Source organism: Mus musculus, chromosome 6 (genome assembly GCF_000001635.26).
Source record: "Mus musculus strain C57BL/6J chromosome 6, GRCm38.p6 C57BL/6J".
NCBI classification, from domain to species: Eukaryota; Metazoa; Chordata; class Mammalia; order Rodentia; family Muridae; genus Mus; species Mus musculus.
Genome location: NC_000072.6, coordinates 27355046 through 27372684, shown reverse-complemented (window position 1 = coordinate 27372684; position 17639 = coordinate 27355046). Strand labels below are relative to the sequence as shown.

Sequence of the window (17639 nt, the reverse complement as noted above, 5' to 3'; positions counted from 1 at the left end):
CAATGTGATATAAGTAATATTATCTTCAGTTTTGTCCTCCTTAAAAAATGTTGGGGAAGAAATGCTGACTCAGGATTGTTAAAACACTCAGGCCTAAAACATACCTGGCTTATAGTAGGCCCTTCTTAAATGCTATCTACCATGATAATTACTGTTCTTGTTGCCTTTATGCCTTGCAGGTTTTATGAAACAAAATGATGTGCTACTGAATGTGTGCATTCCAAATCTATCTGTACATCTCCCCATTTATTCACTGAGCTTTATTTTAAAGTTTCTCTCTCTCTCTCTCTCTCTCTCTCTCTCTCTCTCTCTCTCTCTCTCTCTCCCTCTCTGTGTGTGTGTGTGTGTATGTGCATGTGTATGTGTATGTGTATGTGTATGTGTATGTGTATGTGTATGTGTATGTGTATATGTATGTGTATTGTGCATGAGTGGAGGTGCCTTTGTGGTCTGAACTATTGGATGGATCTGCTGGAGTTGGAGTTATAGAAGGGGTCTCCACTATGTGGAAGTTGGGTCCTCTAAATTGACAAGAGCAGCAAGTGCTTTTATCCACTGAACTACCAGACTTTACATATGTATCTTAATATTCTGAAAGCAATGACTTCCCAGCATCTTCTATAGGCTGAGGTATATATCCATGAAATTGTATGAGCTAAGATTTAATGGAAAAGAATTTTAATTAGCAAATTATTTAATATGTTGTTTAAATAAACTCGGAACATTTTGCAGTGAACTACATTAGTATATGCATGAACTGAGAACCACATTATGTCAGTAAATGTAAGAAATATGCATAATTAAATAGAATATTCTGAAAGTTCAAAGAATTTCCATCAGTGTGTTTTGGTCTTGAGTTCACTTTCCCATTATTGACTTTTACTTCTAATTAGTAATGAAAGACCCATTTAACTGAACGTAGCTTCCATGAAACACTGACACCATATGTCTAGTAGAATTATTCATATGTGACATTTAAATTGTATTTTAATATTTAGCTGAATTTAAGTTCAAAATAGAAATGCTGTAAAAACGTTTAAGTAATAAGTAAATGTTCTCAACCATTCTGAGAAACTAAAGTATCAATTTTTTTAAAGAAAACATTTAGATATATTCTTCTTACATAAAAATAATATTGAAAGAAAGAGGTGAAACTCCAATTTTAGTCACCTAGCACATGTAATAGTATACATAGATAAACAATCAAACTTAAATGGCTTGTGTTTAAAAATTATCACTCCATGGTACCCAAATAGGATGAGCATGAATTTATAACTAAGCTTCTGTCTTGATGTTATTGTGACAAATATAGCATGCCATGCAGAGATCTGCCCATGCACAGTGCTGGGAAGAGCTCTATTATGGGCTTACTGTATACTTTCCAGTTGGCAAGTATATTGCAAATTTGATTTCCTGCACTCATCACTAACCTACACATTCTGCTCTATGGAATCCAACACTCATTATCTGAACCTTGCATATCCAAGTTCAAGCTCAAAAGCTAGATTAATTCTTCCTACGTAGAGAGCTAGATGTAAATATAGGCTCCCATATGGCAGTTTCCGAAAAACAGCAGGCAGAACATAGATCACAGAGAGATAAAAGCAAAACATTATTGACCTTGATGAAAAGCAGAGACAGTGTCTGACTTGTCACTCTTTGTGTTTCTTTTCTCTTTTTTTTTTTTTTTTTGACAAAGCAGAACAAAACAAAACCCTAATTATAGATAGAGTGTGGGTTACATTCGAGCTTCCCCTCAGTTCTATGCTGGAGAATTTGCATTTGTATTCATTCAGAACACATCTTGAAGGCCTTGTTAGATTTTTCTAATATCACTTCAACATACAGATGACTAGTCTCTTCAAAATTAGTTGCTTCGAAACTGTAGATGAAATGTTCTAGTTATGATACCAACATGAGAAAGTTCACATAAGCTCATGGAGACTAAGAGAGCATGCACAGGGTCTACTTGGGTCTGTGCCAGGTCCTCTGTGTTTCTATTATGACTTCTAGTTAATGTTTTTAGTGGTATTTCTTATAGTAGGTCTAATCTTTGTGTCTTCTCTGGGATCCTTTACCTTTTGTTGGTTAGTTTTGTCCAACTTCAATGTGATCATTTCTGTAGTGTCTTATTATATTTCATTATATATATATATATATATATACATATATATATATATATATATATATATATTTGCAGTTTGGTGTGGCTTTTGTTTGTGTGTTTGTTTGGGGTGGTTGTGTTTTATTTTGTTTTCTTAGTTTGGATTTTGTTGTTATTGTGGTTATTATATTAAGCTTTTATTATTGGATATTTTCTTTATTTCCTCTCTCCCTGGAAACCCAGTATCCCCTCCCCATCCCCCTGCTTCTAAGAGTGTGTTCCCCCACTCACCCAACCACTCCCTCCTCCCTATCCTTGAGCATCCATCATTGAGCCTTCACAGGACCAAGGACCTCCCCTCCCATTGATGCCAGATAAGACCATCCTCTGCTGCATATGCAGTTGGAGCCATGGGTCCTTCCAGGTGTATTCTTTGGTTGGTAGTTTAGCCCCTGGGAGCTCTGAGGGTCTGGTTGGTTGATATTGTTGTTCTTCCTGTGGGGTTGTTATATTTTTTTTTCTTGAGATAGAATTTAAAGTTGAGTGGATAGGGAGGAGGAGATGACCTGAAAGGACTTGCAGGAGTTGGGAATATGATCACAATATATTTAAATTTAAAAATTGCTTTAAATAATACAATATAAAAGTTTTATGAAGGAAAAAAGAGCATTCTTATTACCGAGCAGATGTAGGAAAGAACTTGTCTCTTGTTCAAAGCTAGAAAACTCAAAACACCAAACAGAAGAGTTACAGATATAGTATGCATCTGTTTATAACTGCATTTCAGGACACATTCTGATTATCCATCAGTGTATACAATTTTCAAGCATGAGTTTCTATTGAACCTACTTTAACTAAAACAGTGATTTTTGTGTTTCATCACTAGATCAACTTACTCTCCACCTGATAAAGCATAAACACAGTATATCCACAGTATTAATCCAATGAGTATAAAAGATATATTATCTGGAGATTAATACAATACAGAAGAATGTCCACTTGTGTGGAGTAGCATAGATGAGAGAAAATTTCACAGAAAAACTAAATTTTGTCTCATGAAAAAAATTAGAGAAACTTTTCAAATACTTTCCTTATAAAATTTGACCTTCTCTGGGTATCACTTACCAGTTCTTTCCTAATGTTAGGCGTCCACTTGGTTTCTTGGGCTTCAGGTTGGGTTTACCCTACTTTCAATTGGTCCACACCTTTTTCACTGCTTTAATGTTCTTCCAGAGTATACTGTGTTCAACTCTGTTCAGTGTTCTACATTCTACAATTTCTGAGGATGAAATTTTCATTATAAATATTTATTGCTCCAATTCTTGCTGGTATTGTAGCCTTAGGTATCTTAATTCTAGGCTATTTTGACTCCTAAATTCATAAACTAAATCATAACTTGCTTTTCAATTAAATCAATTATTCTTCTATAAGACCCTTTCATTGAAGACTACCACTGCTCCTTCTTGTTCTTTCATTCCTTTTTTATTCATTCAATGGATATTCACTGATTATTTTTAGGTATTAGTCACCAGATTACAATGTGTAATGCAATGGTAGATAATTGGCCCATAGTGTCCTGAGGAAAATGCAATTTAAATGAATGTTTAGCAAGGTATTGCTCATAATTATTGTGCAAAAACAATAAAACTAAGGAGGACTTTTAAAAAGGACTTAGTGTCCCTTTCCAGACCCACTGAACCATAATCTCTAGCAAAGAAGTAGGGGCACATTAAGTAAATTTATAAAATTATTCCCAGGTTATAACTACAATTTTAAAAACACACTTTTTTATAATAAAGTAAAGCCAATTAAATTGTGCATAATTATATGCCATTAAAATTCTATGTAAGAATGTTATAAGTTCTAAAGTAGTTTGACACTTAATGGCTTTCCATTACCTTGGTGGCACCCAAGATCAAAGTGACACAGGTTGCATAAGTTAGTGATAGATCACATATTAGATGTGGGAGTAAGTGACTACTGTGACTATTATTTTTGTTGTTCTGAATGTACTACAAGTCTGTACAACCATTCTTATTACTATGATGATGTGAAACACAGTACTTACTCAAAAGGAAAAGACTGAGTTAAATCTGAGCCAAATATGGGTGGGATTTTTTAATTAGTGTGTACAGGGTCTCACTCTTTAGAATGTAAATGCCCGTTAGTCTTAACATTTTCAAAAATTAATTGGCTATATATGCATGAATTTATTTCTAAATTATTTCTTTTATACTATGGTATTTATCTTTATACCAGTATTATATCTCTTTGTCAGTAAGATTTGAAATCAGTTTTCATGGGATAAATAGATGGCTTAGTAGTTAAGAGCACTTCCTGTCCTTCTAGAGCATTTGTAGTCTCTTTTCAGTGCCCATGTGGCATCTCACAACTGTGTGTAACTCCATCTACAGAGGATCCAATGCTATTCCCTGGCATCTGCTTGTACCAGGCATCACAAAGTGCACATACACATATATAGCTAAAATGTCTAAAAATAAATATTTTTAAAAATTAGTGTGAATACCAACTTGGCTTGTCATTTTCAAAATTATTTTTGCTTTTCCTAGATCCCTTAATATGAAATTATGGACCCATTTATCAATTTCTGCAAAGGATTCACCTGGCATTTTTTAAATCTCTAGATAAATTTGAGGTTTTATCATCTTAGTAATAGTAGGTAGTATTTTCTATGAGCATGGGATTTCTTTAAATGGATTTAATCTTATTTTTAATAATATTTCATAGTTTTGATGAATAAATATCATACTGCTTTAGCTGGGCTTATTTCTAAGCATTTTAATTTTAATGTTATAACAAATGAAAGCATGCTTATTTTCATTTTTAATTGTCTTTCAAACAAACGTTATTCAGTTTTATTTTATGTATAGTAGTGTTTTGACTACAGGTATGTATTCCTCGCCAGGAGAGGCAGAAGAGGGAGTCGGAATCTTTGAAACTAGAGTTACAGTTATTTGAGGATCCCCTTGTGGGTTCTGAGAACCATATTCAGATACTCTGTCAGTACTCTAATGCTGAACCATACCTTCATAGTCTGTAATGTTTTATTTTTTAGTTTAGTTTTTTGAAATATATTGAAAAACCACAATTTCCTCTTTTAGCATCTACCTTACTTTCTTCCTTCGGAGATTTAAATTTTATGTTATAGCATATGTTTACCTCCTTAAGTTTACCCCTATATATTTCTGAGGCTACCAAGGATGGAATTGTGCACATGATGACTTTCTCAACATGCTTCTCATTGATACAGAAAGGACGATTTTTATATCCTGATACTTTACTGAACACATTGCTCCTTTCTAGAAGTTTTCTAGTGTAATTGTAAGGATCTCTTATATGCAAACAATAATTCGACTTATTTTCCTATTTTTATCCCTTAAGCTCCCTCTCTTGCATTACTGATCTAGTAAGGGCTTATAACCTATAAGTTTAAAAAAGGATGGAGATGGTAGATAACCCTTTCTTAATCTTGTTTGTAATAGGATTACTTGAAGATTTAGTAAATTGGAATAATGTTGGCTATGGGTCTGGCCTATATCCTTTATTATGTTGAGGTCTGTTTCTTTCTGTATTACAGTTTAGGACCTTTATCATGATGATATGATAGATTTTGCCAAAGAGTTTAAAGATACATTAAGCCATGTGCATAATAGTAAGTCATTAGGAACTGGTTTAACACTGTATCTATTTATCCAAATAATTTGAGTAGGTTTTCCACTAGTGCCTATAACCTGTCAAGTCATAGGTCTTGGCCCAACAATAGTGTCAATAATGGGTTTCATTTTATGATGTGGGACTTAAGTTTAAACAGAAAGTGGTTGGTCATCCTCATGATGTTCCTGGCACTGTTGCCCAATTGGTCATATCATTCCAGGACAGTTGTCATTGCTAGTTTTTTTTTTTTTTTTTTTTTTAATTTGTTGTTTGTTAGCTTACTTAGGGTTCACCGTTTATCCAGGCTGACTTGACCTGCCTGCCTCAGAGTCTCCAGTTTTGAGATTGCATTTATAAGCCACTATGCCTTGCCACTGTCAATAATCTTATAATTTTATTGATCATTTACAGAAACTATTTTTCATTGGTTCATTTCACATAAAGGTTAGAAAATTTTCAACTTAAATGACATTTTAGTGCTGATTGCAGCCAAAATTTTTATAAGCACATCTTTTATCCTTTGAAATAAATCAAAGTATGTTGAGAGCTAAACTAACAAACATGTAGTGATAGATGACCACTTTCCCTTTTAGTAGTAAAGCTTAATGTTTCTGATAATCTTTCACTAACTTTAATTTATTTTTTGCATTCGACTACGATAAATCTCTTGAAACCTTAGACATATTGCTATTTAGGTTTATAATAATTGTTTTTGAAGTGTAACATTTAAATGTACATTATCATGAGTCCATGATGATCTAAAAGAAATATTTCACCCACAAAATAGAATATTTCATTATTCAAAACTTTTGAGAAAGTTCTTACTACGTGCTTTTAATTCAAGATCCTTCTGTCTTAGTGAAACCCTCCAAGTAAATAAATGTCTCTTTTACATCATTAAAATTTAATAGAAAATTAATAGAGCTGTGAAAGAGTTAGTCTTACTTCATGGGGAAGCAGACGGGATGGCTCTGATAGTTTATGTGACCTTGGGACACTTGAAGAAACATCACCTTTCTGAAAAGAGGATATTTGAACTACAGACATTGAAATTCTTTACTCTACCTTGAGTACACTCAGGTATCCCCAGCAAGTGCTGGATTTAGGGACTAGGGACTGCAATTCCTGACCTCCTCGAGTATTCAAAGAATATGTAATGAAGAAAATTATTGTAGTTCATTTCGGATAATAATAGCCTCAGTCACCTGGCCCTCAAAGGGAGGCAACCTTAGAAGCCACAGGGGAGTGAGGCTGAGATTGCATGCTTGGTGACTTTAAGATACAGGACTGCTGTGACTGAATTTACCTTTTGTATGCATTACCAGGCTGATGTTAGCGTTATGGTGGCCACAGACTGGGCAAATTTAATTTGAGCTACATTAGTTTTTTATTGCTGTGTAAAAAGAATTTGTAAACAAACAAAAGCTTTGAAAGTAGAAGATGGATCAGCTGGAAAGAGGAAGATGTGGATCAGCGTAAGAGGGGCAAGAGGAAGTGATGGGGGTAAATATGTTCAACGTGTGTTATATTATGTATTATATATGTGTGTGTTATATTGTGTATTGAACACACAATATAAGACACACACATAGCCACAAGTATAGAAACAATAAGTCCTTATTCCCTTACATAACTTTTAAACCTGAGAATTCATGAAGAGCTTAGCTGGGGTGTTCAGGTTTAGTGATTTCAACAAGTCAAGATGCAAACAAGAGCTGAAGTAATCTGAGGGTTTGACTGAAGCCAAGCAGTTACTTTCTAGAACATGGCAACTGATTCATGTAGCTGCAAAAGACCTGCAAACTTTACCTTGAGCCTTCTTGAGAACTTTCAGGACCCTGTGGTGGTGCTTCCCTGAGCATGGGTGACATAAGAAAACACAAAGCAGAGGTTAAAGGAGACTCGTATGGCTGGGCTTCAGGAGCCATGGTTATCATCCCTTGAACACAACACTATTTAAATAGGTCACTCTTTTCAGGGTGAGAATGAAGCATATGAGTACTCAGATTCAAGAGGGAGAGACCACGGTGGGGGGCATCTGAGAAGATAATGACTATGGGATATAGTAAGTCTTGTAGACTGTCAGTGAAATTGGCCTTAATGAATTAAATTTTGTATGTTTCTATGTGCTCCTTGAAGGCTTCCAAATCCCACCACTCTCACCTTTGCCCTCTTGTTTTCACATCTCTATGTGATGTCTTTTTTTATTCCCAATTCATATCCTTATTTGGTACTAATTTCATTACTTTTTGTGCATTGAAGATTACAAGCATTCAGTAGTAAACATTATTTTTAACTCCTTTATCCAACATATTACATTTCAATACGTGCCTAGCGTGGAAATATTGTTATATCCAAGAGCAAAGGAGAAGTAACTCAGAGATTAACTCCTGTCATTTTCTTTCAAGATCAACAGGGTGTCCTCTGAATTGCCCTAACCATTTTAGAAAGACAGCAATCATTGTTGATATGCTTAGTGTTCTAATCCAGTATTTGAAATATATTGACCTTTATATTCGTGATTAGATTTAAAATATCTTTCTATGAGAATATTTTTGTTTTATTTTTTCCCTCTTATTTAATTTTTAAATCTTTCATATTAAAATCGGTTGGACCAATAAATCTTCCTTTAATATCATAGTGGTCAGCCATGAAGAGGTAAGTGGAAAGTAATGATACCATCTAGTTGATGATCCAAATGATTGATTGGACCCAATCATTTAACACTTTTATAAAGTCAATATCAGGGAAAGAAATGAGACTCTTATTATGGTAAACTGTATTTGTACCGTCAGCATTCAGTGATTTATTACAAACCTGTGGCTAGGATTAGGATATTATAAATGGGAAAAAATGGAAGGCTCATTAATTTTTTATGCCCACAGGTGGAAGACATGCAGTGGGCTAATAGAGAGCACACGCACCCAGCATCTGTCTGCAGCCTGCCGTGCAAGCCTGGGGAGAGGAAGAAAACCGTGAAAGGGGTCCCTTGCTGCTGGCACTGTGAACGCTGCGAGGGTTATAACTACCAGGTGGACGAACTCTCCTGTGAACTCTGCCCTTTGGATCAGAGACCAAACATCAACCGCACTGGCTGCCAGAGGATTCCCATCATCAAGTTGGAGTGGCATTCACCCTGGGCCGTGGTACCTGTGTTCATAGCAATATTGGGAATCATTGCCACCACCTTTGTGATTGTGACCTTTGTCCGCTATAATGACACACCAATCGTGAGAGCTTCTGGGCGGGAACTTAGTTATGTGCTCCTAACGGGGATTTTTCTCTGTTACTCAATCACTTTTTTGATGATTGCGGCACCTGACACAATCATCTGCTCTTTCCGAAGGATCTTCCTGGGACTTGGTATGTGTTTCAGCTATGCAGCACTTTTGACCAAAACAAACCGTATCCACCGAATATTCGAGCAAGGGAAGAAATCTGTCACAGCACCTAAGTTCATCAGCCCAGCATCCCAGCTGGTGATCACCTTCAGCCTCATCTCCGTACAGCTCCTTGGAGTGTTTGTGTGGTTTGTCGTGGATCCCCCCCACACCATCATTGACTATGGAGAACAGCGAACACTGGATCCCGAGAACGCCAGGGGAGTGCTCAAGTGTGACATTTCCGATCTGTCACTCATTTGTTCACTGGGATACAGTATCCTCCTGATGGTCACTTGTACTGTTTATGCCATTAAAACCAGAGGGGTTCCAGAAACGTTCAATGAAGCCAAACCTATTGGATTTACCATGTACACCACGTGCATCATTTGGTTAGCTTTCATTCCCATCTTTTTTGGTACAGCCCAGTCAGCAGAAAAGGTAAGCAGCAGGAAATCTGTTTGACAACTTTTCCCTGGATATATTTTAATTTAATTTATTTGAGAATTATTTCAACCACTAATAGTTCATTTAAAATCTTTCAAGATACTTCAGTATGTAGTGTATGTGTGTGTGTGTGTGTGTGTGTGTATGTGTGTGTGTATGTGTTTGTGTGTGTCACACTGACTATGTATGGCCAATGAATGATTTCCCCCTCCCCCTCCAGTAACACGATTGCATGCTCTTTGGCAAGGTTGAAGATTGACAGACTTCACATAATTTTCTGGGTCTCTTTCCCCAGTCCTGCTATTTACAATGTCACTGTTGTTTTCCAAATGTTAATTAAAAGACAGAGGCAGTAAGGGCAGATGGGCTCACAAGGGTGAGCTGTCCCAGAGAGATCCCACTGCAAAGCAAATGACATCTTTTCTGTTCTGTGGAAACTCTGGGAAAAAGCCATCATTGCCAATTATGATTTCAAACATAGATGCAGAATTTTTAGTTCTGTAGCCAAACCCAAAAGACACTGAAATGTGTTAATAAACTCAAAACCACTTATCACATCTTCCCAGGCCCAATTCTTATTAATTTTACATTTACAAATGATTATGATGGATAATTAAGATAGAGATGAACAATTATTAAAGGTTGCTTATATTTGCAGTTGAAGATCAATGGGCCCCTTTGAAGTAATTTTCTTTGTCATTAATAGTCAGTTCACACTTTCCTAGATAAAACGCTGATAGTAAAGGAAGTCTTCATAAGAGATGTGGTATTTGCTGGTAAAGATACATTCAGTTTCACACATGAGGAAGCTGAGGACTAAGGTTAGCTCTGAGTTCCCAGGTTGGGAGGTGAGATGGAGGAGCTTTTAGCAAACAAGGTGATGTTATATTTCTGTTGGGATAGTTCTTCAGCCTTAATGTATATGTACGACAGATCTCTCAAAGAGAGGGCTTAAACACCTGCCCACCTTCCTTCATTAGAAAAACATCAGCTATCATGGGAAATTCTATTCCTGAGGCTATAAAGATCCAGATGAGACTCTGAATAACTTAAAATTTCAACAGAGTTACATTGGAAGGTCCTCCATGTGGGACAGTGAGCTCATTAGGTTAGTTACCCAGTCATCACTGGATCAATATGGTCTTCAACAATGTTTAGAAGAGAAAAAAAGAACTTCAGAAAATTCTGGTGATTAGCATGAACTTGTCATGTATTGGTGGTCCCCAGCACTATCCTGATGTCCTGGCTTTGTGGAAGCCACAGACATTTGATGTGGGACTAAGCATGAAGAGGGGAGTTAAAAGTAAGACAACTACAGATAGACCCTTAGTAATGAATGGATGTATTTCAGCATGGAATGATAGAAATATATTAGAATTAAACTTATAACTGGGGAAAGAATGTATGAACTGAAAAATAACTATCTCAAAGTACAGTGTTTAATTTGATTTGTTGGTTTAGTCTAGGAAATAATATATCTTCAGAATTCAAAAGTGTCCCAATATATACATTACTAGGAACAACTATGTAAGCAGTTGTTATCTATTCATTTGGTGTTGAAACATTTTCTTGTCTATTGTGTTACCTACAGAAGGCCATTACAATATGTCTCCTCTGCTTCTCGTGAACAAGAATTATCTGAAACAGAGGATATCTTCAGCCCAATCTATCTTGTTATTCTTCCTCTTCCCTTACATTTTCAACAGTAGAATTGTTACTTTTCATACAATGTCTTCTACTGATTGGAAGGTTAAATGCAATTGTGAATACATTGGGGTTTTTTTGTTGTTGTTGAGAATTCAGTGCTTCAATCTTAAAATAAATACAATTGTCATCCTGTATCAAGGTACTTAATAGCATCACAGTATTTCTAATTTGAGTTTCTAGTGGGACTTTAAAGTTATTAAAATGTTCTCTCCCACAGAGGAGCTCATGATATATCACCGAAACTGAGGAGCTGTTGTTAGTTGACAGCTGCTAGGGACGGAGGAGTCATTCTTTTTTAGGATGTGGTAGTGATAAGCCTGCCCATGCTCCAGTGGGAAACCCTCTTATCAATTTACATATGGGCAGCATGAAATGACTTAGCGTTGTTTGTTTGTTTGTTTAAAAATAAAAGGATACAAATTGCGAAAGACATTTTTTCTTGGGTGAGAGACCTAGGGAAGAATAGGGGGGAAAAAATGACATCATGGATATTACCATATTTCATTGTGTACATACATAACATTCTTAACGAGTAAGTTTTAAAAATGAAGTATTTTCTCCTTGAACAGGAAGGCTCAATGTTTGTAACTGTCTCCTAAAGAGCAGCAATAGATAAAGATTTGAAGGAGAAATGAAGATAGAAATTCCAGGGAATAGAGGCTGCCTGCTGTGGTGCTGAGCCTGTGAGAGGTGTATATCTATTTTAAAATCTCAAGTTATATTTACTTTTATGAGTATGGACATCTCCATGCCTTTAGAGATATGGTTGAATGTGGTTAGCCAACTTCTGCTTTTCTTTCTTGGCTTTGTGGAATAAAAGTATATTTTAATAACAAATTGTAAAACAAATACAAAATATGCTAACTGGAATTTATTTTGTATTTATGATGTGATTAAATGTGAGCCAGTCTGAAGAACTGAATAATAAGTAATAACTGTTGGGATTTTGAAAATATTATATAGATGTATCATTTAGTCTCTGGGTTGTAGAATTTAGACTGTCACTGCAGCAAGAGCTATTGGATCATAAATAGTCTTTGCCACTGAGGTACTTTATATAATAGAATTATGTGCTATCCTAAAAGTTACCTTAAAATTTACTGTCTGCCTTTCTTTTAAAGTATCTTTTGTTATTCATGATAATAGATAAAATGCTTGAGAGTGTTTTTAACATTGTTAAAGCTATTGGCATGAATATTAAAAATGAACTAAACATTACTGTCTCTAAAATAAGTCTTTAAACAAGTTTATTGACTTGGCAGGAGAGAAGAGCTGATCACTCCTTCATTTTCATTTATAATGCTCACCCAATTAGCCCAGGTTATCAACTTGAAGCATTTATAACAGCCGGGCAACACACGCATCCATTAATTCAGCAGCTCCTTATTGAGTATCATGTCTGGCATTGTGCTAATTATTGAACCCGTGTCAGTCTCCTCTCCCCGTGTCCTTGTAAGGATCAGTTTGGCTTTCAGCCCATGCTTTCTTGATGCCTCCCAGGCCAACACAATGCCATCCTCAAGGTCAAGGAAGATGGTGAGGGGTCAAGTTTGAGATGAGAAAGCAAATCACTAAGCACCCTATAACTATGCATTAGCAACACTGAATTTGTAATGGAGAAAACAGCAGGAGGAGCAGTTTTCTCCCAATGTGTATATCGTCATACTGTCTGAGAGTAGTGTCTGTGGCAGGAAAATTGTTGAACCATGCGGCGCTCTCTGAAGTTGCAAGAAGAAACAAAAGTAAAGATAGGTGAGTGATTTGTATAGATGTTTCTCAATCATTTTTATATAACCATGTTCTCAGTTATACAAAAAAGCATTTAGAGAAGAACCATAAAGACTGAGAACTCTTTGACATGCATCATGCCTGCTTTCAGTGCCAGACACCATTTAACTTCTCCATCTGGTTTTTCTTTACATTTGTAATTATATAATTTGCTCATACTTCTGAATTCTGCTTAATATTGGACAAACTTTTCTTTCCCTTTTCTTATGGAAAATCAGTATAAAGTAAGTATAGAATTGCTGAGGCATTTCATAGGTATAAACAAACTCACATAATTGTTCCAAAAACACAAAACAGTATTTAAAATCATTAACTTGTCAAGTCAGGAGGAGCCTGAAGGAATGACTGACCATCCGGAGACTGCCCCACCTGGGGACCCATCCATATACAATCACCAAACCCAGACACTATTGTGGATGAAAACAACTGCTTGCTGACAAGAGCCTGATATAGCTGTCTCCTGAGAGGCTCTGCCAGGGCCTGACAAATACAGAAGTGGATGCTCACAGCAATCCATTGGACTGAGCACAGGGTCCCCAATGAAGGAGCTAGAGAAAGGAACCAAGGAGCTGAAGGGGTTTGCATTCCCATAGATTGAGCAGCAATATGAACTAACCAGTACCCCCAGAGCTCCCAGGGACTAAACCATGAACCAAAGAGTACACATGTTGGGACTCATGGCTCCAGCTGCATATGTAGCAGAGGATGGCCCTTGGGAGAAAAGGCCCTTGGTGTTAGGGTTTCTACTGCTCTGATGAAACACTACAACCAAAAGCAAGTTGGGGAGGAAAGGGTTTATTCAGCTTACACTTCCATATTGCTGTTAATCACCAGAGGAATTCAGGATAAGAACTCAAACGAAGCAAGAACCTGGAGGGTGGAACTAATGTAGAGGTCATGGAGGGGTACTGCTTACTGGTTTGTTTGTTTTTTTTCCCACGCTTGTGCAACCTGCCTTCTTATGGAACCCACGACCACCAGATCCAGGATGGCACCACCCATAATAGGCTTGGCCCTCTGCTATCAATCAGTAATAGAATGAAGAAAATGTACTACAGGCTTGCCTGCAACCCAACCTTATGGAGGCATTGTTTTAGTTGAGGCTTCTTCCTCTCAGATGACTTTAGCTTGTGTCGAGTTGACACAAACATATCTAGCACTGTTAGTAAAACAAACCAATGCTCAAACAATCCCCCACAACTGTCAAACAAACTGTCCTAAATGTCAAATTATTACATCTGAACCTGCTTTTCCACCTTTGCCATGCACAGCATCTACCTCATAGCTAAACTTAAAGACCTGGTGTCATCTTCATCCCTGTCACCTAGTAACTCATCAGTAAATTTGCATTTGCTGTCCTGTATAAATTTGTAGACCGTACAGTCTGTCTAGTACATATATGTCTGAATAAATACATTCCAAGATACAGTCCTTCATATACTGTATTCTCAGTAAGTGCCTGTTAAATGAGTGGATGTTCGATCTTATACAGTAATAACAGTGAAATAATATAAATACTTGCTTAGGGTTTATTAGTGAGTGATTTGAGTCGCTTATATAACTCTTCCTGTGATCATCATTCACCTTTCGTTAGATTTTTGCTACTCAAATGATTGACCACATATATTTCTCAAAAAGAACTTGTTACTTTTTGGAGGGTGCTATGCAGGAGGAACCACAGTGGGCAAGCTTCCTGTAGATGGCTCACTATTTTACATGACCGCACTGGGTCAACCCTGGAAAGCCATGGCCCCAGAGGCTTTGTCTCAGGATTGCTTTTGCTGGTGATATGCCTTCCCATGTTTGTCATAGATGTACTCATCATATATCTGACATTGTGTAATTGGCAAAAAAAAAAAAAAAAAAAAAAAAAAGACCCTTTCTGCCTAAAGTGTGTTATGATCGATTCCTGGGTATTTTCCTATTTGGCAAATTTCCATCAGATCAACATTAAGATGAACTTTCTTAAAATAATGCTGCTTAGATGAATTAATGATTTTATCAAATTCATTATTTGATTCAAATAATTTTAGGAACTTAGAATAATTTATAGAAAGTTAAAGAGATGGCTTTACTTGGTTTGACAGACATGTGTAATAAAGTTAGAATAAAAAATACAGTCTGCTCCCTCCTTATAGAATAGAAAGTAAAGGCTGCATGAAAAGGAATACAAATGAATACAAAGGAATACATATCACAAACATGTAGCATGCACTAGGAAGAGAAATAGACGTACATTAGATTTCTGACCAAGGGAAAACACTTATTCTAGGTCAGGTGCAAGGATGAGGCCACAGGTATGCACCATAATAAAATAAGGCCGTGGACATAAAACTATTGCTTTGAGCTTATATTGAGCTTATAGAGTGAAACACAGGGAAAGAATTTACTATTTTTCCCCATTTGTTTCTTCTTACTGGCCCCAAAGAGATAAAAGCATTCAGAGTATCTTGTCAGTCACAGAGAGTACTAGCCCTAGATGAGCAAGTTTTGCTTCGGTCAGCACTACCAATGCTGACCCTGTAAATCACCTGCTACTCTTAGCGAGGTGGCATAGGGTAGGGGCTAACAGCTGCTGTTAGCACTGACCCTAATTGCCAATGCCAACCTTTGCTACCTTTCTTTGTTTATCCTGGATGTTGAAGAAGCTGGCTTTCCACAAATTTCATTTACACTTAAAATAGATCTATTAAATATTTAAACCAATAGATTAGAAAGAAATGATACAGCCAGGTGGTGGTGGTGCATGCCTTTAATCCCAGAACTTGAGAGGCAGAGGCAGGTAGGTGGATTTCTGAGTTCGAGACCAGCCTGGTCTACCAAGTGAGTTCCAGAACAGCCAGGGCTACACAGAGAAACCCTGTCTCGAAAAACCAAAAAAAAAAAAAAAAAAAAAAAAAAAAAAAAGAAAGGAAGAAAGAAAGAAAGAAAGAAAGAGAGAAAGAAAGAAATGATACTAGTTGTACTTTTATCTGTGTAAAATTCACAAGCAAAGGAAAAGCATTATAGTGATTTGCTACTTTGGGCATTTTGCCTCTTCATTATGTTTCCATGTATCTGTCTCCCTGTGCAGAGTAAGAAGAGTGTGAGGGTAAGAAAATACATGGCTTCAGTGACCATAAGGAAGTATACAAGCTGGAAAATCAATGCCACAAACTAATTTCTGGATATGCCAAGTGAGCTGAGAATATGTAAGCAAGAGGTCTTACCCCCACGGTAGGAGCAACGTCCACCAATACTACAAAGTAAACTCTAGAGCTATACAAAACAATACCATTCGATCCTTGCTCATTCTCAATCTTAACCCAGAGTCCATTTAAGTTTATATATTCTGGGAAAGGATGGGGTGATGGTTTACTTTTTAAAATGATCTTGCTTCTTTTTTTGTTTAACTAATACATACCATATTCTAGTTTTTTAGAGTTGTACAACTGTGAGTTGGGAAAAGCACTTAGCACACAGTAAGCCACACATCAATGTTGGGCATCAGCATCATTAAGGTGTCATCCATGAAGCCAGAGAATGAAACTTATTTGGTTTTTCTCGCCATTGTATTCTAAACACAGCACAATGACAAGTCTAAAACAGTTTAATGACTCAAGTACTAAAATAAATGGAAGTCAAGGATAGTATTCAATTTAAGCAAACAATTAATCTTAATTTCTTTAGCTCTTTATTCCTAAACCAAAAGTGTTTTGTCAAACATATGCTTCTGAGTATAGTTATGTAAATATTTCAGTGAAGGAGGGATATGAGAGGGACATTCATCTGTATCAGGAAGAAGGAGATGTTCCTGAGCCAGCGTGTAATTGGCTTCAAATATTTAGCGGAGAATTATGAAGAAAAGCTCAGTTCTCAGAAAGCGGCTGCCAAAATGTGTATGCTGCGTTGGGACTGTGGACAGTTTTCAGTGGGATTATGAGAGATCTCTCTGAATAGAATAAAACATCTGTTCTATAGAATAGTCCACAAACGTAAAGGGTTTACAGAATCTGTATTTCCAGTGTCTGCAAAACCTGGATGCCAATGGAGAAAGCTACCAAATAGACAGCTCCAACCAGAGGTCCTTAGAGCCGCATGTGTCCTTTAGAGGGAAGAGAGTGGACGGACATAATGACGAATATCTGCTCTGTATGTCTGCACCTGTATGTTCATCCCTCTACTTATAAACTGTATAACAGTTCAACTGTGGGTTTGTTTTTTTGTTTTGTTTTTGTTTTTGTTTTTTTTTTTTTTGTTTGTTTTTTTTTTTTTGACATCCTGTACTCTTTTGAAGTGGTTCCCTTTGGAGAATTTAGGGACATTTCACATTATAAACCTATTTTAGGCAGTGTGGTAGATATTTTCCTAGATATGATCATTTACACCAAGATGTATTCATTTAATCTAGAAGAGGGGAAACAAATGACAGCAGAAAACTAAAAGAAACCATTCGTTTGATCTTACTTTTCCAGGTAAATAAAATGACATGCATGTGAACATTTAGAAGAGAAAAGAAAAAAATGAATTTCTTAGAAACACATCGGCATCCTAGGAAG

At 36.5% G+C, this 17639-nt stretch overlaps 1 protein-coding gene across 7 annotated transcripts in view; it reads left to right on the top strand.

The window, feature by feature from the left end:
• The window catches only part of Grm8 (glutamate receptor, metabotropic 8), an 860026-nt gene that overhangs the window by 762462 nt on the left and 79925 nt on the right, over window positions 1–17639 (top strand). For all 7 annotated transcript variants that reach the window (NM_001361125.1, XM_030255174.1, NM_008174.3 and 4 more), the window contains one exon: window positions 8665–9600. In NM_001361125.1, the coding sequence (NP_001348054.1) occupies window positions 8665–9600 (936 nt within the window). The remainder of the gene's footprint in view (window positions 1–8664; window positions 9601–17639) is intronic.